At 38.8% G+C, this 27,045-nt stretch overlaps 1 protein-coding gene across 3 annotated transcripts in view; it reads left to right on the forward strand.

The window, feature by feature from the left end:
• Window positions 1-27,045, forward strand: part of GMDS (GDP-mannose 4,6-dehydratase) — a 421,773-nt gene that overhangs the window by 51,391 nt on the left and 343,337 nt on the right. For all 3 annotated transcript variants that reach the window (XM_064443492.1, XM_064443490.1, XM_064443491.1), the window contains 3 exons: window positions 17,138-17,182; window positions 20,791-20,878; window positions 25,505-25,614. In XM_064443492.1, coding sequence (XP_064299562.1) covers window positions 17,138-17,182; window positions 20,791-20,878; window positions 25,505-25,614 — 243 coding nt within the window. The remainder of the gene's footprint in view (window positions 1-17,137; window positions 17,183-20,790; window positions 20,879-25,504; window positions 25,615-27,045) is intronic.

Raw genomic sequence — 27,045 nt, forward strand, 5'->3', positions numbered from 1 at the left:
ACACTAATCACATGAGATGAAGGAAGATATAGCTTCTTGATTACCTGCAGATGAATCATCATGTTGGTGCATTATTCCATGAATCCTGAGTATAAAGACAGGAACTCACTGTAGAACAGTATGAAGGTGACTGGTTAGATTGGGATCTTGAAGAAAGTTTTTCTGCTTTTGAAATGGAGAGGTGCAGCCTTCATATGCATCTTTTAAATTAGAACACCTGTTTTTTTTAATGCAGTGGATTATCTGGGAAGCCTTTTAGGGGTCTGATCTGAGATTGGTTCTAAAGTCTGTGTTACACTCCATGGTATGTGAGATAATCTTCTGTCAAGCCTAGTCAAGTTTTAAAACAGACTAATGACTTCAGATGTCTTGATGAAAGCCTTGCAGGAAGGTACTTGCAGCCTCTGCTACAGACCTGTTAAACCATGCTGTGTTCTGTATTTCCATCCCTGGATCTTGGTGATGCCTGTGATACCCGAGGCTGTGCGGCCTGCCACTCAACTGCAAGTTGCAAGAAGTAGTGTTGATATTTTAATTCTAGATTATTTCAGAGTTGGAACCCTCTGTATAAAAAAATTCAACCTACCATTGTACTGAAGGATCCAGTATTATGCTAGCGTTGCATTATACTTGGAAATACAAAGGAAAGATTTGATTACTTTATCTGAAAGTAATTTGTTCTGCTTGGAATATTAACCTGCTGTCACTAAGTTTTGATCTTAGTCTTTGGTCTGCCTGCTTAATTTGAGGGAATGTATTCCCTCTGAGCTAGAAGTGGGTAGACACATTTTAATTATCCTATACTGAAATGTTGCTGGGGAAGTAAACAGTAATGTCCTCTTGTTAGCTAATATTGCTGGTGAGCATTGAAAAATTATGAGTCTGGTGTCTGAAGGGTTGTATTTGTGCTGCGCTGTGTGTCTTAACTCCTTCATGGGGTTTGGGGATAAAAACAATTTTGTATGCTATTAAAAAACAAAACAAAGGTCCCCTTCCTATTTTCCTTCCATTAGTCTCTTTTCATAATGATGAAAAGCACAACCTGAAATCTAGTATCCTTCAGAGACCCTACCAATTTGTATCATTTTGGAATACTGTAATTCTTAAAACCATTCTCATTTGGTTAACAGCAACTGGGAAGGTTAAAATAAGTTTTATGCTTACATTATTGAAAGTAAATGATCATTCAAAGACTAATAGTAACCTACTCCCAATTGCTTGAAGCAGGGGGCTTGTGTTTTTTGTTTGGGAGTTGCAGTAAATATTGAAAATGTGTTTATTTCACGTATAGAATTTTATGTAGTAGAGATCATGTTTGTGCATCTGCAGTTCATGGATCAGTAAAATCTTGGTTGTGATTCGAGAATTTTGTAATTTGGAAGGATTCTTGAGCTGTTTCCTATCCTTCAGTAAATCCCATTTTTGGGAGATGTAACTGAATTAAAGCACCTTGGATTATTTTCTTTCTTGAAACTGGAAATGTGTAGCTGGGTTTATATAGCACTTTTCAAAATCCTGCAAAGAGTTTCCATGGGTCTGAAATTTTAAGAACAGTTCAGGATAGTTATGTAAAAGAAATATGTCTATTTTAAATATGTTCTAAACTCTCTCCTTCTGTGTTGTCTTCCTTGTAAATTTTTTGTAATGTATGGAAAGTAAAATGAAACTGAATAGTTCATATAATAATGTTTTTTCCCCATAATTCACCATAAAGTATTATACAACTCTTTCTGTGAACACAAAATATGACACTCTGAAGCTTGGAAAATTAGAACAATTCCAAGAATAAGGCATTCCTGTTCAGCATCTAGCATACTTAAACTTTTCTCTATTCCTCCTCCCCTTTTGGTAATTACTTGAATCATTTTTGTGTGTGACAAATTAGGCCCTTAAGTTTATTTTTACTGGCATGAGAAATGTAGCGTACAATGGCATATATCAGTAGAACTATATAAATTCTAGCTGGTTTATCTTAATGAAGTATTCCCAATTCATGGATATTGACAATTTGCTCATGAGAGTTAAAAAGAAGTTTGTTCTCTTAAAAAATGTTGGAAACTCTCCAGAAATGTTGCAATATTCCTGTATAGGCTTGAACTCTAAATGGGGAAAAGAAGTGGGAGGACTGCTTTAGATGGCAAGCTTAATTTTTTAGCCCAGTTATTTTGTGTCTGGTGATATCAGGAGGAAATAATTTTATAAAGGATAAGGCCAGAGCAAGAAGCAATGAGATGCAATAGGTCTTGCCAGCTGTTCTACAATGTACTTGATGATTGCTGACAGGGAAGCTGAAGGTTTCTTTTTGAGCCTTTCATTTGATTTAGTACTGCTCCCTGACTTGGTTACCCCATAGGTCTGTCTTTGTTTCCATGCTCTCTCCATAGAATATTACTAGTGTCAGTAAAATAATCTATTAAAATGGTGAATTAATTAAAAATGGTCCCACCAAACACTGTCAAAGGTCAGTTAGCTGAATAATGCTTGAATAGGCTGTAGACAGTGGATCCGATAGAGGCTGGAAGGTTTATATTACCTTAATAGTCTCTTCATTTTTCAGTCAAGCTTTTCTTCTGGATTTCAGCAAATCTGTTCAATTCAAAATGTGTTGGTGCAGCCACCATACTGTTTCCAGCAATCTTAACATCAGTTTGTTCATTCCTGTTCTGTAAAAACACATTTGAAAGTGCCACTTATTATTTCTGCACTTAAAAATGAAAACTTCCCTTCTTTTGCCCTTTTAACAGGATAAGTTTGCCTAAGTATTTCTGCTGGGACATGTGTTTGTATACAAGTCTTAATCAGTTTTCGTTCCTGATACCTGTTTTCAGGACTGTTTGCATATGTTGCTATAGTATTTGAGGGTGTTTATAAGCAATGTTATGCAATCATTCATATTATGCTTATGGCAAAAAAAGGCTTAAAACCAAATGTAAGTTGCTTGGGTGAGATCAAACACAGATCATGGCAGAGTCAAAAGTTGAGGCCCCGCAGGACTATTCTTCGCATGCTTTAAACTAGGAGGGAAGGTGCAACTGAATCTTTACCTCTTGTTACATCATCTTCAGATACTTGGTTCTTTTCAGGAGAATGACAATTGTGAAAAACTTTGCAATTTGCGCTTTAACTGCGTGGCATCCGTAAGTGTAATTTGCATTACTCAGCCTTGCTATGCCTTAAAAAGGGAAGAAAGAGGATTCCTTTTGATATCTTGCGCTACTAGTCTAGCCAGTTGCATTGTAGGATGCATTTTTATTGGGATTTTCCTCAAACTGTAAATAAACATAGGCAAAATGAAGAACTATATTACGCAGATGTTATTAACCTTCTTAATAAATTCTAAGACTTCAGGAAAAAATAAATATTTGGAGATGGAGAAGGCTGTAAAATAGAGTGCATAAGATACTGGTGTTCTTTGTTTTTTCCTGTGGACATCTGGGACTGCCAGTCCCTCTGCTTCTTCTTGGTGCCTGACCACCTTCCACAAAATATAATTCGGACCACTGAGTTTCAACATGGTGAGTTTCTCCCCATTTGGTGTGAAAGGTTAAACATAAATGAAGTGAGTGTTTACAGATTACTAGCTTTCATGAAAGAGGGAGGGAAGCAGTGTGAGGGTATGCAATCATTGGGATTCTGCATCAATGAAGCATAAAACTACTGAGCTGTTGAGCGTGTGGGGTGATTCAGTGAGGAATATATCTACTTGTTTCTGTGTGTCCTTGAATGAAAACTGAATTGTCGTTGATCAGGAACACATTTGACCCCATGCATGAAACGTTTGTGCGCAAATGATTCCTGATGCTGTTCAAGAGCTGGTGCTGTGCCTAGCTACTGCTTTTATCTAAGCAAACTACTAAAAACTGTTGTTATGCAAGATAACATTAAATGCCTCTTGCAGGTACTGTATGTATGTACGCATAGGTACACGGAGAAAAATAAGCTTGGCATCCTCATAGCGTGAAATGCATTAAGAATGGGTAAGTAGATATCTTTGATAGATATCTTTGGGGAAATACTTCCATTCTAAGGAAGGTAGCACAACAAAATTAAAATGTGACAATAGTTGGGGGAAAATGTAGCGTTCATTGTCTGAATAGACCTGCACAACGACTTTCACTGCAAATGGCAATTTTACCTTTCCTGGATGTCAGCAGGAGAGCAGCATGCTCAACCTTTGCTGGTCTTGTGGCAGTAATTTTAGGGAAATTCTTATGTTACACTTCAGCAGGATGAGCACCACTCCTTGCCTGCCTGTCCTTACCGTTGTTCACCCCCTCCCTGTGACCCCTGCCGTTTACCTTCTGATGCAAACTTTAGTCTATTGATGGCTAAATACTTTACCAGGTTGAGATTGCCCTACAGAAGTACATGAGAACACCTGGAAACGGTGTCTTTTGGGTTTTAATATCCCTTCAAATAAACCACTGTCTTGAGTAAAATAGAAATCTGGGGAAAAAAAACCCAAGAATATTCTCCCTATGGATCTAGAACTGTTGCCATCTGTAGAAACAGCAAACTTTCTAAAAGATCTACAAAGTTCATGTTTCCATCACAGGTCATCCAGATACACACAGAGTGCTTGGATTGCAATACATGGCCGACTGCTGTGTAGGTATCCAGCCGAAAGAAGCAGCTTTGCACTAGCTAGTGCCCTTCTAGCCTGTCAGTTTGCCAAGTTGTTCTTGGAGAAACAAAGCAATATTGACAAACAAGATGTGCAGACACGAAGCCGCAGTTTTTACTTGGAATTCTGCCATGGGAGCAGCGCGTGTAGGCTAGAGAACTGCCTGCATCCATGGATGGTCTGTGCCTAACAGATGGCATAGATGACCGCAGTACTAATCACAACTCTGAATGGGATGTAGTGCTGTGAGTCAGGCAGCATGACCGGCCTCTGAGAGGGAGGGAAGGGGTGTAGCTATGATGCCTTAAAACCTGAAGGTGGAGTTTTACCATCATCTCAAAGCAGTTTGTTGTAGACTTTTTTCTGGGTTGCAATAAATCAAGTAACTTCCTCCAAAATGCCTGCTGGTGCGATGTCATTTAAGCAGAGTCTTATGTGAGGATAGAATAGAGTAGTTAAGCTAGCTGTCTTCTTGTATACACCTACTAGTTGTCAGCATGTTTGCTAGTACAAAAACATTCACTAATACTCTTGGGACATTGGTCAGCGTATTTCCAGATGCCCTAAATAAATGAAATTGGTCCCTACAGAGTAAGGATGCTCATCTAAAAGGTACCATGTAGTATAGTTGAATCAGGGCACAGGTCATAGAATCAGGTGCCTAAATAACAGCCCTGTTATAATGCCTCGTCAAGCTTTCTAAACAATGGATAACCCTCAAGGGGAAGGGGAGGAGGAAAACGGATGATGCCCCTTCTCTTGGAATGAGGCAGAAGACAGATGGTTTGATGCTGAGTAGCTTAGTTGATGTGGTGATGAACTCCTTCAGGGCTGCTCAAATTAGTTTTCCATGTGTGATGTAGTTCAGTATGGAAACTTCCTTTTTCTGTCTACTTCGAGCATATTGTAGTGCATAAGTATTTAAGATTCATAAGGTATAAGGTGCAATTTCTTAACTTCTGTCTGTCCTTATTTGCTGGAGGTGTTGGCTCAGCTCAGGCAAAGGCCAGGTGGCAGGTGAACCTGCAGATATGAAGCATGAAGGCTATTCCAAATAGTCACCTGCATGGTGGTGTTAATCTCTAATTCTTAATAGCATTAAAAGGAGGACATGGGTACTTCACTTTAGGAATTGCTTATATACACACATTTCTCATAATCTTCTCCTAGGGGGCTTAGCGTACTGTTCAAAGAAAAGGGCTGTTTTGAGTCCCCATGTTTCTGAAAATGAGGCTTTCTTGCACTTTGCCATGTTTATAGTTTACGTTTAACAAAAGCAAGAGTTCCATTCTGTACCAGCTATGGAAATTTTAGGTATTTCTTTAAGTTAGGATGTTGCCATTTTTAAGGGCCAGTGATGTTTGTAATAAGAACTAGATATTTTCTTCACATCTGCCTTTTTGCAAAAACTGCTGTGTTTATTCAGTTAAAGCGTACCCTCATGTCCCTTGGCAATTAAATTACTTACGAATTTTAAACAAGTAACATTGTGATACTGTGTTGTTTGGCTTTGGTAGGCTGTTATTAATGTAGCCACGAATAAATGTAACAGAACAGTTTGCAAAGTAAGTGAGACAGGGAGGTTTCCGTAGTATTTCCTGTAGTTCCTAGGCGCAAAGCGGTTCAAATGAACTGCAAAGAAACCTTGAGATTAGAGGAAATTACTGTGAATACAGACAAAAATGACTAAAATGTGTCGTATGTACTCAGTCTCTCCACAGCTTGTAAAGTCAGTTAAATTTAACTAGTTTCAGGTTTTGTGGAACAGCAAATGAAAGACGTTAAAGTAAGAAATGTTTGTGACAAGCTCTTTAAAGTAATTTGTTTTGGTACTTTTTAAAGGCTTCTTTGTGAAAGTTTTAAATAGTTCTTCTGTGTTCAGAGACTTATGTAAAGCTGCATAATTAATTGGAACAAAAGTGATGTGGAAATACTTAAACTATATAGTTTTACCTTGATATAGCTCTGTTCTAATCTGAATTAGGAAGCTGTTCATGAAAGCTAGCTAGCTGAAATAATTTTTATCATCACTGCACTTGAAGATGATACAAGGGGTTATTGCAACTCAAACTGCAGGTAATTTTAATACTGTATGAACTAAAGGAAATAGGTATTTTGCTGGTGGTTTTGTAGTAGCTGTCAGTTCCTAATCCTGTTCCTGACAGATAGGATAGGCAAATGTGAGTGCTCGCTTACCCTTTCATGTTCCCCTTAGACAAAGAATATTGGCAATTAATGAAACTGGGTGGGGTTTTCCCCCTTTTGAAGGTGACAAGGGAAAGCTGTGAAGCTGGGTACACAAGGCATTGTGTGGTATCTGTAAATATAAGGATGACCTTCTGCAACCTTTTCTGAAAAAACACTGCATCCTTTTGCTATTGCCTAGATAATCCTTATCCTGCTTGGCGTCTTGCCACCAGGAAGCTCAGTCCATGTGGCACTGGAGTGCTTGATTAGCAAGAGTGGCCACGTGGAAGAGTATCAGGTCTAATGTCCAATTTCAATCAATCTGTACTTAAATGTTTTGAACATGAGTGATTTATTATACAGTTAAGCATCTTCACTAACAGTTGGTTTTACTTAGAGGAAGGCAGGCACTGTCTGACTTGATAGTTCTATTCATTCAGTCAGGTTTTACCAGAGTCCATGTATTTAATTTACAATTATAGAACATATATTGTGTATTTGAGAAAAATAAATCCTAGACAGTAAAAAAATAGTTTTGAAGCATACCTACTCTAGCTTAAAAATATCCAACAAAATGAGAAGCTGCTTCTGGGCATAAAAAAAGTGTTGGAAAACGTGGAATTCTGACAAGTCTTATTTTTGGAAAAACTAGTTAAAAGCATTATATTCATATCTTTGCAGACTGAGTCTTTGCTAAATGCTTCTTTAGACTTTTTGGAAGGACAATGTTTCGGAAGGCACGGGAAGAACTTGTAGTCTTATAATTCCACTCGTTTTTGTTTTTTTCATTGAATTGAAGTGTAGCTTTATGTATTTAGGATTCAGAATACGTAATATACCCCTGTTACGGGGAATAAGAGCATGGGTGTAGTGAGCTCTTAAGAGTTGTTCCCTAATGTTTTCCTGTACCATTTCTCTCCTGTTACTGTTTCATCAGTTATTCCTGAAGAAAATATGATAAAAATAACCAAGATTCATTTAAAAGGTAACATTTTGGTCCAAATATTGATACTCTTTCACAAGACTATCTGAATATCTGCTTTGGAATATCTGAGGTGTTCTTGTTTGTTTGTTTTGAAATTTCCATTTGGTATTTCCTTTTCTATTCCATTGCAAAAGCTTCAGGAAGTTTATTGCTGTGATAGGGTTTTTTGATTTTTATAGTATCCTTTCCTGGTATAGAGAGAAACCTGATTTGCCCAGAACTCTGGGATGATGATGATCACACTTAAGCTTGGTGGTCTCTTGGCCACTCTGAATATTAACACCTGCATGGAAAGTGTTGGGGACCACCTTTTAAAGACCTCTGTTACTGAAAATTGGGAAGTATGAGAACCTTGAAAAGAAAAGGTGAGAACTGCATAAACAGAGTTCCTGAAAAATCTATTTGTGCTTCAGTAGATGCCAGACAAGTAAAAACTGGGCTCCCACCATGCTGACTGGGAGAGGCAATATGTAAGAGTAATGATCAGTTGCAACACAAGCTGTCTTTTTGTCTTAGAACTTGAAATGCCTGGTAAACAGAATGGTTGCTCCTGTGACTTGCAGACCATGTGATTGCAGGATCAATGCTTTTCTTCCCCCCCCAGGCAAATATTGCAAGACTGGAAGCTGCTAAAGCTCCAACATACCGATCAAGCATTCCTGACTATATTTTCAAATTTCTAACCATGCAAACATTTAAGAAAATAAAAGTTGTCTTACTGTGCATTGCTCTTCTACTCCAATTAGAACATGCTTTCAATCTGGTTTTGTGCTTATCTGTAAATCATATTTCAGAGTAAACTGCTATGTCTATATGTAAAGCTGAGTACAGAAGAATGGATTAAAAACCTTTTTCCCTGTCTAAACTCATTTACCTCGCCTTTATTAGGCTTTGGTCTCATGCAAACAAGGTAGCAAATGCAATGTCTATTTTGGTTTCTCTCAAATAACTGACCTTGCACCCTGTTAGGAAACAGTGTCTTGGGCTAAACTTGAAGTAATAAACTCGGGCAGTGAGCAGCAGTGGTAGAAAGCCTACTGAGCATCAGTGTGAGAGACTGGTGCTACTATGGTGAAAGCAACTTCAACCTCAGCAGCTGTGGTAGGCTGCTGCACAAAAAACCCCCAACCAACCAAAAAAAAACCCTGCACGCCAACAAACAAACAAAAAACCCAAACCCTGTAGCTCTGTCTGGGAGTGAGGTGGGAGTCTGGGAGTTAGGATGTGTTGAGCCATATTCATATGTTCAGGTGGCCTCCCCAGTTACTTTCTGTTTTGGTTTTCCTCGGTAGGATGTTAAAGGTAATTATGACATGCTAAGACTTCATATTTTCCTGCTGTTGTCACTTCACAAAATTACTCATCTGTCTTAAACATAACAGACACTATTTCTTCCAAAAGTATTCTGGGCTTTATGGGTTGTTACTGTGACAACTCTGAACTTCCAAATTTTGAGGTCAAAGTTACTCTTTTGAGAGCATGTCCTGCAGCTTAGTCCTGGGTTTCCTGGTTTCTTTGCTCTCTGCAACTAGGTTATGCATGTTTGGGTTTCCACTGGGTAGTGTTTCGGGTTAGTGTGCATTTGTTGCAGAATGAGGGGTTCCCCCTGGGCCAGCAGCAGCAGTGTTAGTCACCTAATGGGGCTGATGGGTTAGTCTGAGTATTTGAGCATGGGCATGTCAAATGCTCATAGTTGCTGCTGCTGCTGATTGGAGCTGCTGTTACTATTCTGGAAAGGTGAAAGATTATCTGATACCAGTAGCTTTTTGAAAGCAGGAGGAAATAGGGATGGGCAAAACAGTAATCATGTGGGTTTTAAAACTGCTATGGATTTCCCATTACAAACACTATAAGTAGAGGTTTTAATTTTCTTGTGGACTGTTGTCCATATGATTTGCATTTCCATGTTTATAGATACATTCCTCCAACCCCTGTGGTTTCACTAGTGAGACAGAAAAATATAGCTGGGCCTCTCTCAAATTCAGAGTTCATAACTGATTTGTTTTACATTAGTATACTGCAGACATTCATATTTGAAGAGAAAAAGCAATGTATTATGGCTTATAACATGCATTCAGGAAAATCTTGTTCTTTAAAATCTTCAGAAGGTTGTCTACTGATATTCCTCTTTATCAAATTAGTTCTTCAGGCACATCTGAAAACTAGTAGTTATTTTGAGTATCTGATTGTTTGAGCACACAGCCTGAGAGTTTAAGGGTGTGACTTTAAATTTTTTCTAAAAGGCTATCAAGCACCTGATTGTTGTCACTGGCAAATTAATGGTAAGTGTATTTGGAAATAATGCATTAAGTTTCACAGGTTCCTGCAATCAGGAAAAAAACCTTAGTATGCTCAGTTTGATGGTGTAACTTCTTTTTCCCAAGCTGAGATGTTGGGTTTTTTTGATAGATGCAAGCTGTTTAATTATTGTTAGAATATCATATGTTTTAGGATGAAGGCTTTATACTTGTAAATATCATTACGGTAAAGAAAATCAGCAGCATTGCACTGACTACCTTACTGCTGTTGGCTTAAGTTAAGCCCAAACTCATAACTGCTTGCCTCTCCTAATGGTAAGGAGAAAATTTGAATTGTACGAGTTTATTCTGTTCATGATGGCTTTAGAGTGGTGCAGAGGTTTGCTCTTTAGCCAGTGTCCATGCTGAGGTTCACAGTAGAATAGTTATTCACAGCATCAATATTTATAATGTTGTTTTGGATAAAGATAACTGGAGGGAGGAAGGAAGAAAAACTTGTTGCTGTTGTCTGTAACTGCAGTTGCAGCTTTTAATATAACTTAGTAGTTTACCAGTGGAATAGTGTGTGAGGTCAGGTGGAGCTCAGACAAGGAAATAACAGGGTGATTCACCTTTCCAAAGCAACTTAGCTTTTCTTTTACTTTTGAACAACTCTTAATTGAAAAAGAACAGAGTAATGTAATTAGACTGTTTCTGTTGTTACTAATGATAACTCTTCCTCCTGCTTAATTTTTTTTGTTGTACTGCAGTTAATGCATTACAAAAACCCTTCAATTAAGTGGGGAATGTTTTAAAACAAATATTTTTTATTAACATTTATTGCCTTTTGACTTTTTCTTTTGACCACAGGAACAAAAGGACACTTGTTTGCCTATTCTTTCTTGGCCAGAATACAAATCAAAATAGCAAAATAACTACTGCATTGGAACGGTGGCAGCTTTAATAAATCAGTTAAATACTTCAGAGTTCATAATTCTTCCTTTTTTCAATATGGAGAATTTTTTATGAACACTTTTCATGCTTTACCTCAAGTGTTGCCTTGAAGACTTGAGACAAAGTGCAGCACTGTTCTGTTTATAGTAGCTGCAAAAAATTACTGATTTCCTCTGTAAATCACTGGAAATGATTGAAAGGATGCATTTTTCAGCACAACTAACATTACACTGTATTACTCTATTGGATTTTTGCTGAAGGAAGGCTATTTTGGAGTTCTACAAACAAATGAATAGTTGTTATTATGGATAGTTATTAAAATCATTTAGATATTCCTTTAGAGGGTGGTGTGTTTTCCCAGCTCCAAAGGATCTGTGACCATATTCAAGCTTAAGTGTCATGATTTAACCCCAGCTGGCAACCAAGCACCAGCCAGCTGCTTGCTAGCTCCCCGGCCCCAGTGGGATGGGGGAGAGAATCGGAATGGTAAAAGTGAGAAAACTTGTGGGTTGAGATGAAGACAGTGTAATAGGTAGAGCAAAAGCCACACACACAAGCAAAGCAAAACAAGGAATTCATTCACTACTTCCCATGGGCGGGCAGGTGTTCAGCCATCTCCAGGAAAGCAGGGCTCCGTGGTTACTTGGGAAGAGAAATGCCATCACTCCAGATGTCCCCCCTTCTTACCCTACCTTTATATGCTGAGCCTGATGTCATACGGTGTGGGATATCCCTCTGGTCAGCTGGGGTCAGCTGTTCCAGCTGTGTCCCCTCCCAGCTTCCTGTGCACCCCCAGCCTGCTCGCTGGTGGGGTGAGAGGCAGAAAAGGCCTTGCTTCTGTGGATGCCCTGCTCAGCAGTAACTAAGACGTGTTATCAGCACTGTTTTCAGCACAAATCCAAAACATAGTCCCATACTAGCTACTATTGATTAAATTAACTCTATCCCAGCCAAAACCAGCATAATTAGTCACCGAAATAGTATTAGCTTATAGCTATGCAAAAGTTTAAAATTTGATGAAGCAACAATTTATTGTACAAGGCTACCAGTGGCACTAGTTCTACATATTTTAATGGTAGTATAGATTATTTATTCCAACAAGGCAAAATGAAAACGGTGACAGTGCACTGCTGGTGCTGTTACTGCAGAAAGTTCCCTTTAAGAAATAAAATCCATGTCTATGGCCGAATGTGTGCTGCTTCTCTCTACGCACTGTCCCCCAAACAGATTAGCTGAACCTATCAAAGTTTAATTTCAGCGAAGCACAGCCATAGTTTATAGTTCAAAAGGAATTTGGAACTGCTGTGGATGACCTTGATAACTGACACCAGCTATAGTTTGAACTTCCATGTACTCACCTTTGCAGTGTTATTCCTAAGGCTATGGCACTAGCCTCACTCAATTTTGAGTTTTGCAAGTATAACCAACTTTGGTCTTTCATGTGATATGTGGAAAATTATGGTACTTTTTTCCGAAGGAATAAAGAAGTCTGAAAACTTGGTATTTGTGACACATAGAAGTACAGAGCAGAAATATAATCGTGTAGTAAATTGACAGATATTTCGTCATACATGTCCATTGTAGAATTATTTTAAAAAAGTCCCTCAAACAGTGCATCTGGCAGTGGGTGTGTGCATTTTTTTATGTTCTCAGGCTTTATTGCTAATCTATTTGCAAATGGGCAGGCACAAGGAGTATGGGAGATGGCAGAGTAGTCAGGCTTTCTTCCCTGCTGTGTTATCCAATGAAAGTTACTTGAAAAGAACCACATCTCTTGTGGCTGGGAGTCAGGTTGGGAGTTTGGTTGATACTAGCAGCTCTGTTTCAGAAAGTGGAGAGCTGGGCTGTTGGTGGACAGTTTCTTTAGGGATCTTGCAGCAGGATTTCTCACAATCCTTTGCATGGCTTTGGTATTTCCTAGCATTGCATGTTTGTAGGGAATGTCATTTCTACCACTGTACTGCGGGGATGTTTTTTCTCAAACACTTGTACTATCCCCCTGCAATGGGAGTCCTTTCTCCTCCGCGTTATGGTCATAATACTCTTGCATCTCATATGTTATGTTCTTAATTCCTTTTTTCTCCTTCTGAAAAAGCACTTCTTACACTTCTCCTGGAGTTCTAGCAATCATAATAAAAAGAACCCTATTCCTCCTCTCGGTCTCTTTTACCTTGTTTTTTTCATCTAGTATTTACTTCCACTCTTCATTATTAGCAGAGAGACTGTCCCCTTTGCTAGATTAGGAAGGCTCAGGTAGGACACAATCTAGTTTTTGAATCCAGGAGCTCTGTGGAAGAATGTTGGAACTGGCCGTATTATAGGAAGAGGATGAAGATGTCTTGTTTGGGGTTGCTTTTACAGCCTTCTCTGAATGTGTCCATATAAATCCAAAGCGAGTCCATTGCAAATGGAATTTCCCTGTGTATAGCAACGCAAAGTAAAGGAGGTTTGTATCATTAAACAGGCTATTTAGTTCCACTTGTTTTTGATTTTGTGTGAATGATCCTATTTGCTCATGGATCAAGTCAAACTTGATACTCTTTTTTATTCTAGATGTTTGTGGCAAAGGACTGTAACTCCTGTTTATGTCTCAATTTCTTCACTCTGTTGGAAAAGGTTTTCTTTGATAGTGTGTCAAAGCTCATTGAAGTTCTTGACATTAACTACTGTATTAAATATAAAATATTGCATCCTAAAGTTGTCTGTCTCAAGTTTACATGACTGTTTTCTTTTGTCTGGGAATTTTACAGACATGTTGTAAGGCAGCTGCAGTTGGAAACCTGCTGCTGTGTCTTGGAAGCCAGCTGAAGTATCATTCTTTGTATGTGCTTTCAAACTACTATTTGGCTGAAGACAGCATAGTGATTCTTCAAGTCTATGTCAGAGCGTGCTGATGAGGAACTATTTTAACTGAGCTGGTTTATTTAATCAGTCTTTTTAAACTGTTTTGACCATTCAAGCTGGTCTGACATATCTGTGCAGAGCCAGGTCTTGTTGTAGTCCTACTTAAAGGCAGTTGGCAGGCTATTTTCTTTTAAGACTGGTGTTTTGGCCACAGACAAAGGGACCTAATTCTGTTTTCTGAGGTTTTGTTGATTTGTTATAAGCTGAATAGTAATAGCTGGGTACTTTATATTAGCGAAAGTAAGCTCTGAAATATGAAAACGTTCTGAAGTAGAACAACATATTGCCCAATGGAGGGAACACAGTAACCAAGCACTCTAATCTGTATAGGCCATGTGTTTTCACCTTGCTTTTGTGGTTGGCTTTGGGGAGTAGGGTACCAATAGCTACCTCAATGATCAGATTGGGCTCTGGGTCTACTAATGCCTTGCTGGTTGCATGTGCTTACTGCCACCTAAGCTGGTATTGGGTTTTTTCAGGATTAAGGAGGACATGATTTAGACTGATACTCTTGGGGTAAAACAGTGAAATAGGATCAAGGTGACTGTAAGCATTTCTTACACAGGAGGGGACCCTGCCCCCCAATCCCCAACTTCATGGATCAGACCAAGTCATGCACTTCATGCTGTTCCATTCCTTCTCAGATGCAAACCAGGAACAGATATAGTTGGCAGCATGTGGCTCAAATAAAAAGTCTGCTAACCCTAAAAAAAAAAAGAGATTTGTTGCTAAACACGTAGTTCCTCTAATATTAATGTTCTGGTTTAGTGATTCCTGAATCTCAAAAGCTTTGTAGTTTAAATGGAAATCAACAGCTTTGATAATAGAATTTATAAGCATAATGCAGTCTCCTATGGAGATAAAGGTTTAAATCTCTCAATAGAGCTTACTTAATATTATTTGCTCTTTGGCCTTATTAGGAAAATATGGAAACTGTACTATCCTTACAAGCTGCACACTCTTCAACACTTTGATCATTGTTCTGATTGCCATTCACATTGGCAGCTGCTGTACTGAAAAGGAAGGGAAATGTGAAACCGGGGGGCCATGTGTGATACAGTATCACAGTGCAGGACAGCATGAATCCGCATTGAGTGCAGTTACCAGACAGTAAATCAGCTGTGCTATGCTAGAGCCAGAAACCAGTAGCTTTCACACTTGCTGCCTGTTTCCCACTCATTGTAAAGACCTGCCCTATCACTTGATAGACCTGGAAAGGAAGCGCAGAGGAAGCAAGTGCCACTGCTTGCTCAAAATGTTCCAGGGCAACTGGAAAGTTTGAGCAATGGCCTGAGTGAGAAGAACAAGACCTTATTGACAGGGTTCAATCCTAGTCAAGCCTGTTTCCCGTCAACTTCCTAAGTAATCACAGCCTTTCTTTTTTCATCTCCTTTGCACTCTCTGGATCTCCCACTTTCACCTCTTTTTAATTTTATATATTTACTTTAGTGGATTGAGCAACCAAGGAAAATTGGGAAGTTTTCTTCCCTCTGATCCGCCTCTGCTAAAACCTGGAGGAATTACTAAGATGACAACTACATCACAGATAGCTGTCATCCCCCTCTTTGTCCCCATGTTTCACCAGAGTTTCCATTGCATATTCTTTGAATTTCTCCTTTCAATGGGGTCTTGTTCTTATTTGATGTACAGGAATACATGCAGTTCCAGTGATGCCACTGGAATGCACACGTGGTTTGTCATGTTCCAGATCAACTGGTGTCATAGACTGATGGCTGTTGGGTTATGACACTGTAAAGTTATGTGAACACACGCATACGTGCATAGCGGGCAAACTATGTAAGCTAAGACTTTCTTGGTTTCAAGCTCTTCTACACTGTGTAAGACTTTATGAAACACTTATGGCATAGTCACTCATTTTTTCTAGTGCTGTAGTTTTAAACGTACAGCAACATGCCCCTGTACGCTGCACCATGCCATTTTGCATAGACTTCTGCATTATTTTGCCATCAAAGTAGTACGCAGTCTCCACTGGCAGCCCTGCTGATCTAGGGCCTCCTAGTGCATCTCAGATTCCTTACTTCAGTATGTTATTCTCCTTAGGCTGTCTATGAGACAAGAAAAGCTCATTTAATATGAGGTGAGAGAGGTTTTTCTCTGGAGAAAAATGCCTACATAAAGAGGACTAAAAAGATGTCTGTAGTTTTGCACTTAAATGTCTCTGGCTGTGATTGTGGCACAACAGATCCATATAATAGGGTTTAAGCATATAAGCATAGGCGGCATCTCATGTTTTTCATGGTCTTTCTGTAGCAACTCAATTGACTGGTGGAATACTCTCACGTGTTAAAGGAATAATCAGTCCAAAGTAAAAGAATAGTTCAAAAAGTCAGTGTGAATATGCAGACTCTTTGGGCATGGGTAATATTCACTGAATTGGTTAGTGAGCGCTCTTCTGGAGGGGTAAATTTTGCTGAATTTGTGATGGTGTGTACATATTTATAAGGATAATATGGCCTATTGTTTTTTGTAATCCTGGCAATAATGATGCCAGGAAAATAACTTTATTTCAGGAAAACATGCACTAACGTGTGTTTTGAAGTATCTGCTTTTTGGGAGTTTAATAATTAAAGCTTGACAAGGATTTAAAAGGAAGGAAAAAAAAACCCAAAACAAAACAACATGAACTCTCAACCCTCAGTGATATATAAAATCTGAAAATGGCTTGTATCCTGTAGTATAAGTATAGGGTGTGTTAGAGATGTTTTTGAAAACTCTCAGTTGGTCAGGCAGGCAGGACTATTGCTGCCTTCAGAAGGGTTGTGGAAGGAGAGCGTGTGTGAGGGAGACGCGAGCGTGACACAGTACTGCAGAGGCACGTTGGTTTGCAGAGTATGCCAAGCTTGCATCAATTTTTCTATAATGTTTTTCTTTCCCTATCTCCAAAATAGTTCAAATTCAATAACTGCGGTTAGGATATTTTCGAAAGCCGTCCCCAGGCACTGTATAATGGAACTTGGGAAGAGATTCAAGAGACGGGAGTTCTCAACTAGCATTTCAAAGCAAGTTATCTTAAAATATGCTGCTGCTTAATCTAAAATTAACCAAAAAGCATCTATAATATTTTTAGGTCAGTGTATAAATCTAGAGAAATCAAAGTATATGCTTGTTACCCAGTCAACTCACTACAAACTTTTTTCTTCCCTTTTTTTGAGACCTTAAACAGTTCAAATCTCCCAGGCCCATTCACTGTGTTTCTAACATTTTCCTATATCTTACTCTTCCCAGGATGGATCGTACTTGGCTGAGTTCCTGCTGGAAAAAGGCTATGAGGTGAGTGACTCGGTGACCGGCTGCAGTCTCATGGAGTCTTTTGGATGCTGCAGCTTCAGCTTCCTCTGCTTCTGTCCTTCTCCGTGTGTGTTTTCCACTCCAGCCCTAGATAACAAATCAAAACTCCGGAGAGGAATGTGCAGCATGGCCTGTAATCATGCCAGCTTATTGTACTATTTATCATCTAATGTCCACTAGTGGATTCCCTCTTGTCCTCAGGGTATAGCTGCTTTGCATGTTTCCCGCCAACTCAGATAAGCAGTGACCTGTGTGAGCCAAAACTGTAAGGAATTGGGGAATAATTTATGATGCAATGTACCGCATAAAGAAATAAGAATCTCTTGTTTGTTCTTTCTCCCCCTTCTCCCAACACATTAAAGGCCCTTTTATTTTTGTAGTTATACTTCAGCAATTAAAATGTTGCATTTTGGTTTCTCTGTTTAAAAAGCAAAACCATCCCCCAAAACCCCCAAATATACTTTGGTAGTGTTATTTTCCACCCCTTCTCTTGGATTCATTATATTCTTGCTTAACACATGATTTTCATTTACCTTTTCCTTAAAGTGAATCTGATTCCTTACTTCTTGCTGCATAATTTTCTCTGGCAAAACTGTCTCTTTCTGTGGCCCAGCAAAACAACAATCACATTATTATGGTATGATTTGATGGTTTTGAACTGTTGTGGGCATATATGTGAGAATGTTTGCCTTCTCAGTCATGGAAGATGCTTTCAGAATGAGGGGTAGTGAAATTAATCTCCCTACAATGTAGTGTTTTCTGGGTTTTTAGTAGAAGCTAATACTCATTCTAATATTGGATTTTATTACTTCTGTTGTAACACTACTTCATAGTTAAGTGAGAAGTCTCTTCTCAGCCAGTCTGTGCTTTCTATGCTTTTGCACGTGGTTAATCTTGACTTGATTATTCCATCCTTTCTCTTGCTTTGTTGATAAATCTGCTTATTGGTGTTGGTTTTTCAGTGTTGTAAATTGATTATTTTCACTATTTCTCCATTCCATTGGGGGATGAAAGATATCATTGTGGTTGCTTCTGCTACTTTAAAGGCAAAAGTAAATGCTCTTTCATAGTCCACAATGAAATTGGGACCTGCTAACTGCAACCAAAAAGAAATATAACCCTTTCCACAATAGAAAGGTTACAATAATTGGGTTGAGGGTTTTTTCTTCTGTTCCTCAACTCTCCATCTATCTGTTGGAATTCTCTCCTGTGTTCCTAGTTAGAGATCTCTCTTCCTGAATAACTGAATGCAAGAGTACATGTGATGACTGATTGCCTCCCTAAGGTGGTTAATTTTTTTTAATTTTAGTCTATTTAAAGATCAAGCCCTGTTGAGAAAAATCCACTGATTTTACATTCTTAACTAGATTAACCAGTTTGCACACATTTTGGCATGTCACAAAGTTTGCTTTTCACCTGTCCCATGCAGACAAAAGGTACCTTTCATTAGTTTTATTTACGGTAATATTGCTGTCATGGATTAAGCATTTGGCAGGTTTTCTCTCTTGTATGTGCATACCAGAAAAAGGAGTGGGGGGAAAAAAGAATAGAAAAAAGTCGAGTTCACATGTTTTCTTGTTATCACTGGATGCAATAGGCTCTCTGGATTTGTTTGCTGAAACTTTTTGCAGTCCTGGGGTGATTGCATTTAGCACATCTCATTGGTCAGATTTTGGTATCACAGTTATTCAGCTACACAAAGCTCTTTCAAGCAGTCTTTCATCAAGCTTTGAGCTGGCAAGATTTGACTTATTGGTCAATCATTTGTGTGAACTTGAATTTCAGCATGACTTCATTCAGAGATAGATAATTGAGAGCTCCATGTCTCTTATCAGGACTTTAAGCCAAAATACTTAATTTTGCTAGGAGAGATGTAGAGCACTTCAGTTAGCTTCCTTTAGAATAACTGATGCTTTAAAACTGCAAAATCTGATTTTTTTTACTCAGCAAAACAGATGTTCAATTGAGTACTCAAAATATTTCCAGCATCTTTTGCAGAAGTGAGGTTATTATGGAAGTGTCTTTTCTTGAAAGTTTCTCTGCAAATTTATGTCCCTATAAATTATCCACTCATTCTATAAAAATGGGCTTTTAACTACATAACTTTGAAAATTTGTTTCATTATTTGATGGACATTTCTTTTGGGGGGCCATATTTCTCAGTTCCCCATTGATCCTCAAAATGCAAATATTTTATTCAGTTGTGGGGAGTTTAGAGTTTGAACTGTAGAACACGGTAAGCTGTGAGCCTGTGGTGTGGCTGGGCACACGAGAGATTTTATGCAAGGGAACTGGGGCCATAGGTTTGACTTGCAAGTTGTAAAGATGAAGCTACTCAGCTATTATTAGAGATCTTGCCACCAAAACGTTGTTCTTAAAGCAGCAAACTGGTCTCACTCTGTGGTTGTGCATACCGTTTTACTCAGTTAAGTTTCAGACTTAAGATGGAATAAAAAGTGTTTTCTATGCCAATAACCATAGCTTGTGTTATGTGTAAAATGAAAATCCCCAAACAAAACCAAACCAAAACCCCAAGCGCTGCCTGTTCCTGCTGGTATATTCTCACAGGTACAAGTTAACATGAGGTGAGAGAGTAAAGCAATGGCCTGACCCAACCAAGTGTAGGATGCATCAAAGTGTAAGGGATCACTTTCAGAAATAAAGGGCAGGGAGAAGCGGAGGACAGTCAGATGCTGAAACTTGATTTCACTTGTGCAAGCACAACTTCTGCAGCTGGTAACCTAAGCTAACGTGAATTTTGGCAGCAGACTTGGAGCTATCTTACATAAGGAGGAAATGGGATCAGTGTTTGAACAATTTCTCTAATGTATTAGACACAAACAGGCTTTTCTTTAATGTTAGTCAGAACCAGTGGGTTTTTTCACTGACTTATTTATCGTGGCTGGTTAAAGGAAATTCCCAACCTGTGTTTCAGCGTTAGGCTTGCCTGCATGTCTCGTAACCCACCAGAGAACACTGACTCATGAGGTCCACAAAACAGCACTGACTGTTCTGGCTGTTTTTCCAACACCCCAGAAAGTGAATAACAGCTGTTTTCTGAAATATATTTTGGGCTTGGAGCTACTGCCCCTTCTTTCCCCTTGTCTTTTACTTTGCTTCTCTGTGCCCCTCTCTCCTTTCCCTAGCCCCATCTCCTGCTGCTGCTTTTTCCATGCCCATCATCTCTGGCTCCAGAAATAGTTCTCTGCAGTCAGGGAAAAGTGGTTAACTTGGGATTCACATATTGCTTCTCCAACTCCAGTAACTTTGGCAAGTCTCACTCACTAGGAGATGGTGCTCTAGGGCAATTCAGTGTGTTTTCTGTACTGTGTGTGATGCTTGGGCTGCTAGCGGTGTCAACAAGGGAGAAGGTGAAACCACTCAAGGGTACTAAAATAAATATGAAAGCATCAGAGCTCATCTCCACGTATTTTGTTATGATTTGGATAACTGTCTGCCTTTAGGAACAGAGACAAGCTCTAATTGCCTGATATAAGGATTAGACCCATGCATATGAAGGATGATGATGAACATTTTCTTCTTAGTGTTTACCACTTTTTCCTTCTGTATTTTCCCTTGTTCAATCCCCAGGTTCATGGCATTGTTCGTCGGTCTAGTTCTTTTAATACAGGCCGGATTGAACACCTCTATAAGAATCCACAGGCTCACATTGAAGGAAGTAAGACTTTGTTTTTATATTTAAGGGGTTTTGGTTTGGGTTTTTTTTAGTCTGTGGTGTGTGTGTGTGTGTGTGTGGTGGAGAAAGGTCCCCAGGAGCAGGAAGGGAATCCCAGTTTCCTCTACCTAAATATTATTAATAAGTACTTACTTTTAAGTTGTGCTTGACTTAGGATTGGTTATTTAAGACAAAAAAAAAGAAAACAAAACCTTGATAGCTAAGCTTCCCTTTTCTCTGCTTGTGTTAGCTAGCTGTTCTATCTCAGAAAGAAAAGTGATGATTTTTCTCTGAAAATGTGACACAAAGTATAGATACTCTTGTGCATGTGAGTTAGCGAGGGGAGAATACAAGAGGGGCTGAGGAAGGCACCTTTTACTGTGTAAAAATGCTGACACAGTTCGCAATAGCTAGGCAATAGCAATTGGATAATGGCTGGACCCGCAAAAAGCGATGTGGGGTTGAAAACACTAAGATGTCGGAATAGTAAAATGATTTTTTTATTGAGGCAGTGATCTTAAGCATTCCACTTCTGTTTCCTTATGAGCTTCTTAGTGCCTGAAGGAGGTGAAGGCTTGGGGACAGCCTGTATGACAGCATGAATAAGACATGATCAATTCTTACTGATGACAGGAAGAATGAATCTTTGGACCTTCTGAATTTCTGCACCCAAGGAAATGATTACCTGTTTTCCCTGAAGGAAAGGCATTACTCTTGGAAATTTGCTGACAATTTACTGTATTCTGTTACCAATGATAATTTGGAAAGCTGAAATTATTACCTTTAGCGTATACTTTGCAAAAATTGTTTGTGTTTTACCTTAAAGAAGGTTAACTGGTCACTTAATGAGAATAAGCTCAAATGCTGGATGGCTCCAGTTCAGCAGAAGGATTGAGCATTTTAACAAGCATATAGTTCTCTACACTAGGCATATTTTGTAGTTGTGCAGAATGACACTGTGCTAAATAGTCCAATTTAAGGTATTGTTAACACTAAATATCTCCATGCCATACATAAATCTCATGTCTTCTGAAGTCTTCTTCCCACCATTGATAAACAGAGCCTAATTTTATCAAATTGTAATATATAATGCAACTTTTAGATTTCATTTGATCTTTGCTTGCATGTAATTAAAAAAAAAATTAATTTCTGGCATAACTTCAGTGGTATTTGCTGTGAAGAGTTGCTACTTACTGTATATTGCTCCTTAAACTATCTGATTGAGAGAGGGGTAAAATTGAATAAAATGTCGTTATGAAGAATATTGAAACCTGTGCTTCCATCAAGGACAATGTAAGAACTGTGTTTCCCATGACTTACATTCATGGCTCACAAGGTAAAGCGAAGCAAAAGAAATCGAACGGGAACTTGTGCATTGTGAGGACCTTCTTGTGAATGTGAAAGGTGATTTGAGAAGCTAATGTAGATTGTGATAAGTGTATATACATGAACACTGAAGGAAAGGGATGGAAGAAAGGAAAAAGAAAGACCTTGACTTTTTTCCCCACTTATCTCATTTTCCTTTAACTGAGGAATGCAGCCATATGAATGGGAGGGGGAGGAGGAATTGGACTTGGAATCTCAGGAAAGGCTGCTCCATGGAAACTGTTTGGAAACAATGGGTTTCCAGGCAGTACTGGAGGAAGCAAAGAAGCAATAGTGATTGATGTGAGCAAACCCTAATTTTGTCTTTGCCCTATGTGTTCTTCCCATGAGGAATTGATTACATGTTGCAAGATGATGATCTCCATAGACAGTGAACCTCTTCATACAGAAAAAGTAGAGGAAGCAAGAAGGAAAACAAGGCATTTCCTGAAGTGAGCCCTCCAGCTATTGCTTGCTAAGGAGGTTTTTAGATTGGATAATATTACTAAAACATAAAGGTTTTGACATTTGATCTGTTTATAAATCTTTGCACCAAATAAACCCCATTTCTAGTAAGTCTTTCCACTTAGCCTATTACTCTTGAAAGACCTCTTTTTCATGGGTCAGAAAATGAACAAAGCCTTACGCCCTGCTCCTTTAAAAACAACAACAACAACAAAAAAAAAACCAACCCCACAAACTATTTGGACAAGAAGCTTTGAAGGCTTGATAGTAGACCAAGATGGCCATTCCCCTTTGAGATCTTTAAATTTAAGGTAATCATGGAAGGGTATCTGATGTTCAGCTCCGCCCAGCTGGCGCCTCACCTTCCCCTGGGAAGCTCTGAGACTGCTCTCTGGCCTGGGGATGGTGGCAGAACTGGATGTCTTTGGTGTAGGAAGAGGGAGCCTGGCCATAGCACCTCTTTTCTACTCAGCTGCTGCTTAGGCTGGAGAGGGACGAGTTGCTCTTTCAGACCCTAAGGATCCTACAGAGCTGCTGCTGCTTCCTGGGCCGCCTCTTGTAATAGTGTCCTCTGCTCCATCCTCTGGGAAAGACTGGCTCAGCTGGCAGGGAGATTCTGTGTAACTCCCAGCTAAGGTAAGCAGAGGAAGAAAAGGGTCCTCTGTTGCCCAGGGGAAGCTTTCTTTTTCGGTACAAAAGGCGTAGTGCATTTGGGTGCTTCGCTGCTCCCACCAGCCCACAGAGTTGTCCTGAAAAAGGTGGTAACTGCTGTCAGAGAAATTGGTTAGGTGGTGCTTGCTCTTGGTCTCTATTTAGTGTTGCAAGAAAAATGCAGCAGTTGTTAGGGTGGTCTGGATACCAACAGTTTTGCAGATTACAGGTTAACACCAATATCCAAATAGTTTTGTCCTATGACCATTTAGGATCTTGTGCATGCTGTGGCCCACAGGCAGAACTGGTTTCATATATTGAATTTCATTTGGGAAGCAGAAGAGTTGCATTCCATACAAGTGGAAATGTGGTGTTGTTCCAGCACAGTCTGTATAGAGCTGGTGGTGGGAATGAAGGCAGCCCACACCATGGATAATTGATGTGTATGCACAAAAATGGTCATAACCTGCTTGCCAGCCCTCATATGTAATCAGTTATCTTTCTTTTTTTAAAAAAAAAGTTGCATTAGCATTCTTATATGTTAGCCACAGCTTCAACTGGGTCTTGAAGTCTCTTCAAAAGTATCCTTTTCAAGCAATGTGGATGTAAAGGTAGATTTCAAGAATATGTTGTGACCTGATGGGCTGTATCACTTAACCTAAAGAGCCTCAAGTACCTGTTAAACAGGAATGCACAAATCTGAACATCTGAGAACTGTGTGATCTGTTACTTCCTTGCTGCCTTAAACTGTTAAGAAAAAAAACCACACCAAAAAAACCCAAAAACCCAAACCAAAACCCACCAAAGCACCCACAAACCTAAAAAAAAAAATAAATACCAAGCCCAAAACAGCTTAAACAAAAACAAAATTCACATACCTCTACAGTGTTTTAAAAACATGTACTGTGGATTCATGCTGTAGTCTCTTATAATAAACCTTGTATTTCTTGGTTTCAGGATTAAAAAAAAAAAGAAAAAAGTTTATTATATCTGTAGATGATGCAGCCCCCAAAAAGTGGTGACCACTGTCAAATGGGAAGACTGCTAAATTGTATTGAAATAGGAATGTCTTCTTTTTCCTGGAGATAGGGTAATGTAAATATAAATTTATTAAGGTCAAAAACATCAAATGAAAATCTATATAAATACACAAGTAAATGTAAATAGCTAACTCATCAATAGCTATAACAAGATTTCTCTTTGTGTTGAATAGATATGTGAATAGCAGTGTGGTGGTGTGATCTTTTTTTTTAATAAGAGGAAAATGAGACCTTGTTTTATCAGAATTAATTTCACTGTTGGAATAATTTCTGGACAGATCAGGGTCTGAAACCAAGGACAAGTTGATAAGCCATTGCAACCTGCTCTTTTAATCTCTACAGGAGCTGGTCTCATGCTCTTACCTACTTTTTCACACACGATTAAAGTAACCCAGTCAGGAAAGGCTAGATAACAGCTGTGTGACTGACATCTCACCATGTTTGAGATTTTATAGTGTGATATCATGAAGCATATTTATGGACAGTTCCAATGTTCTCTGAAATTCCTTTCCAGTGTGTATCTATATTTTTAAATGCAAAAACAATACTAATAAATGCAGTGGGTTGTACTGTACTGTTACCTAAATGTTCATCTTGTAGGTACCTTAAGCATTTTTGTTGTGTTGTGAAATTATTCACAATGAGGAACTTAAACATGTGCAAGATTTTGGGAAGTAGGAAAAAGCTAGCAATGTATGCTTAAGAAGTTATTAAAAAGCTTTGTGAGTTAAAGATTGGAAGCCTAAACTAAAATAATGCCTTTTTTCCCCCTATGGCTGAAATTCTGTATGTGATGTTGATTTATCTTATACAACCTGGGTTAATGAAGTGTAAACTATTAAATGAACACATAAGTGATATAAATGTTGCTAGGTAAATCAAATTATTGAAAAAAGAATCTGAAATGGTATGCTTTACTCCTGCAGGGAAATATATTTTGTTTAAAGCAGGTAAAAAAACCCAAGCAAAACCTTGTTCAGCCGGTGATATCTTAATTTTTTCCAATAAATGTTTACTTGGGTTTGAAACGTGGAATAGGATTTGGACCAAGAATGCCATATTGTTCTGGGACTAAAGTGTATTAACCCTGTGTTCTTAAACTCTGAAGACATGAAGCTGCATTATGGTGATCTCACGGACAGCACCTGCCTGGTGAAGATCATTAATGAAGTCAAACCCAGTGAGATCTACAACCTGGGAGCTCAGAGCCATGTCAAGGTGAGTAGCTTCTAGCACTGAGAACTGTGAATGTGTGTTGGTGGTGGTATACTACTATGATTATTTTAGACTGCATTTTTAGTCATTTTAACAACTGCTATATTTAACAGGTAAACACTGCCTTAAATCAAGATAGTTGTGTTTGCTGTGGTGCTGAATTACTGCACGAGCCTTGCTGCTGAATATATATTAAGATGTCAGAATAGTTGAGGTTGAATTCTTATTATCAAAAAACCCACAGTTTTAAAAATCTGATTTTTCTACCATGTGAAACAACTTCTGCTGTAGAGTTTCATGCTGATAAGTCTTAGTGGAGAAGTTACGCAGTGTTGTTAGGCCAAACACTGCTTAGAACCACGTTATTCTATTTGTATTAAAATCGGTATGTGTATCTGAGTGCATCACTTCTAGAAGGACTTTGCCTACACCAGTTTTCATGCAAGTGGTATTCTTTGAAAGATTGATCTACAAACAGAGGAAAGAGCTTCACTAATACTTTCAATATTATAACACTTCTGGGGTTTTGGTTGGAAAAATCGAGTTATAGAAACCAAAATAAAAAGGACTTGTTGAAAATGAGTAACTTGACCCTGGCAAGTACTGCTGCATCATAAGGAAAGAAAATGAATAGTAGAGAAGAAAACTTTGTGTTTTACATACATTAAGCTACATTGATGTATCGTGGAAAAGCTCAGTTTACAAACTGAAACTGCTGGCCAGGTAGCAAATTGTCATTAAAATTGTGTGTCAGTCATATGTCCTGTCCTTCTGGTGTGCAGTGTGAAAGTATCCTTAGGTGGTAATATTCCCTGGCCTCTCTTGGGGTGAGAACTGTAGGAGCATTTAAGCCTAATGAAAATCAGTTTGGCCTCAGTTTTGTAAGTCAGCCTTCCTGCAAAAAGCAGTGTGTTGTTTCTATCACTCTGTAGCCTTGAAGCCCAGCAAGAGGAAATAATATTGAAAGACTGAAGTTATTGATAAGACAAACAGCAAAACATAGAGATGGAATTAGAATAATTTGCTTCTAAATTGCTTGCATGATTGAATCATCCAGTTTGTTCTGTGGTAAACATGAGTCCAGTTGGATTTATTAGCTTAGGTACAGCAATATAAGAGCAAGGCTGCATAAGTCCAAGGGCAGCTTTGGTCCAGAAGGCAATTTAACTGCTGCTTTGCAGAGTGAAACCTGAGCCGGCAAACCTTGCTGGGTATTTGCAGTCCACAGCTACGTGTTCCAACATTTCTTTTCTTGAACTAGCGCATTGGATAACAATCTCCATGGAAATTACTTGTGTCCCTTAGGTGGTGTTAGCATGGTACTAATGTTCTAATCCCAAACCATCTCCATGTGGCTGCTGCAGCTGCCAACAGCACAAATTGCAGCACTGGGAGGGTGTGAAGGAGTGGTGGTAATGCTGCTATAGGTTCTTG

The sequence above is a fragment of the Phalacrocorax carbo genome, chromosome 2 (genome assembly GCF_963921805.1).
Source record: "Phalacrocorax carbo chromosome 2, bPhaCar2.1, whole genome shotgun sequence".
NCBI lineage: Eukaryota > Metazoa > Chordata > Aves > Suliformes > Phalacrocoracidae > Phalacrocorax > Phalacrocorax carbo.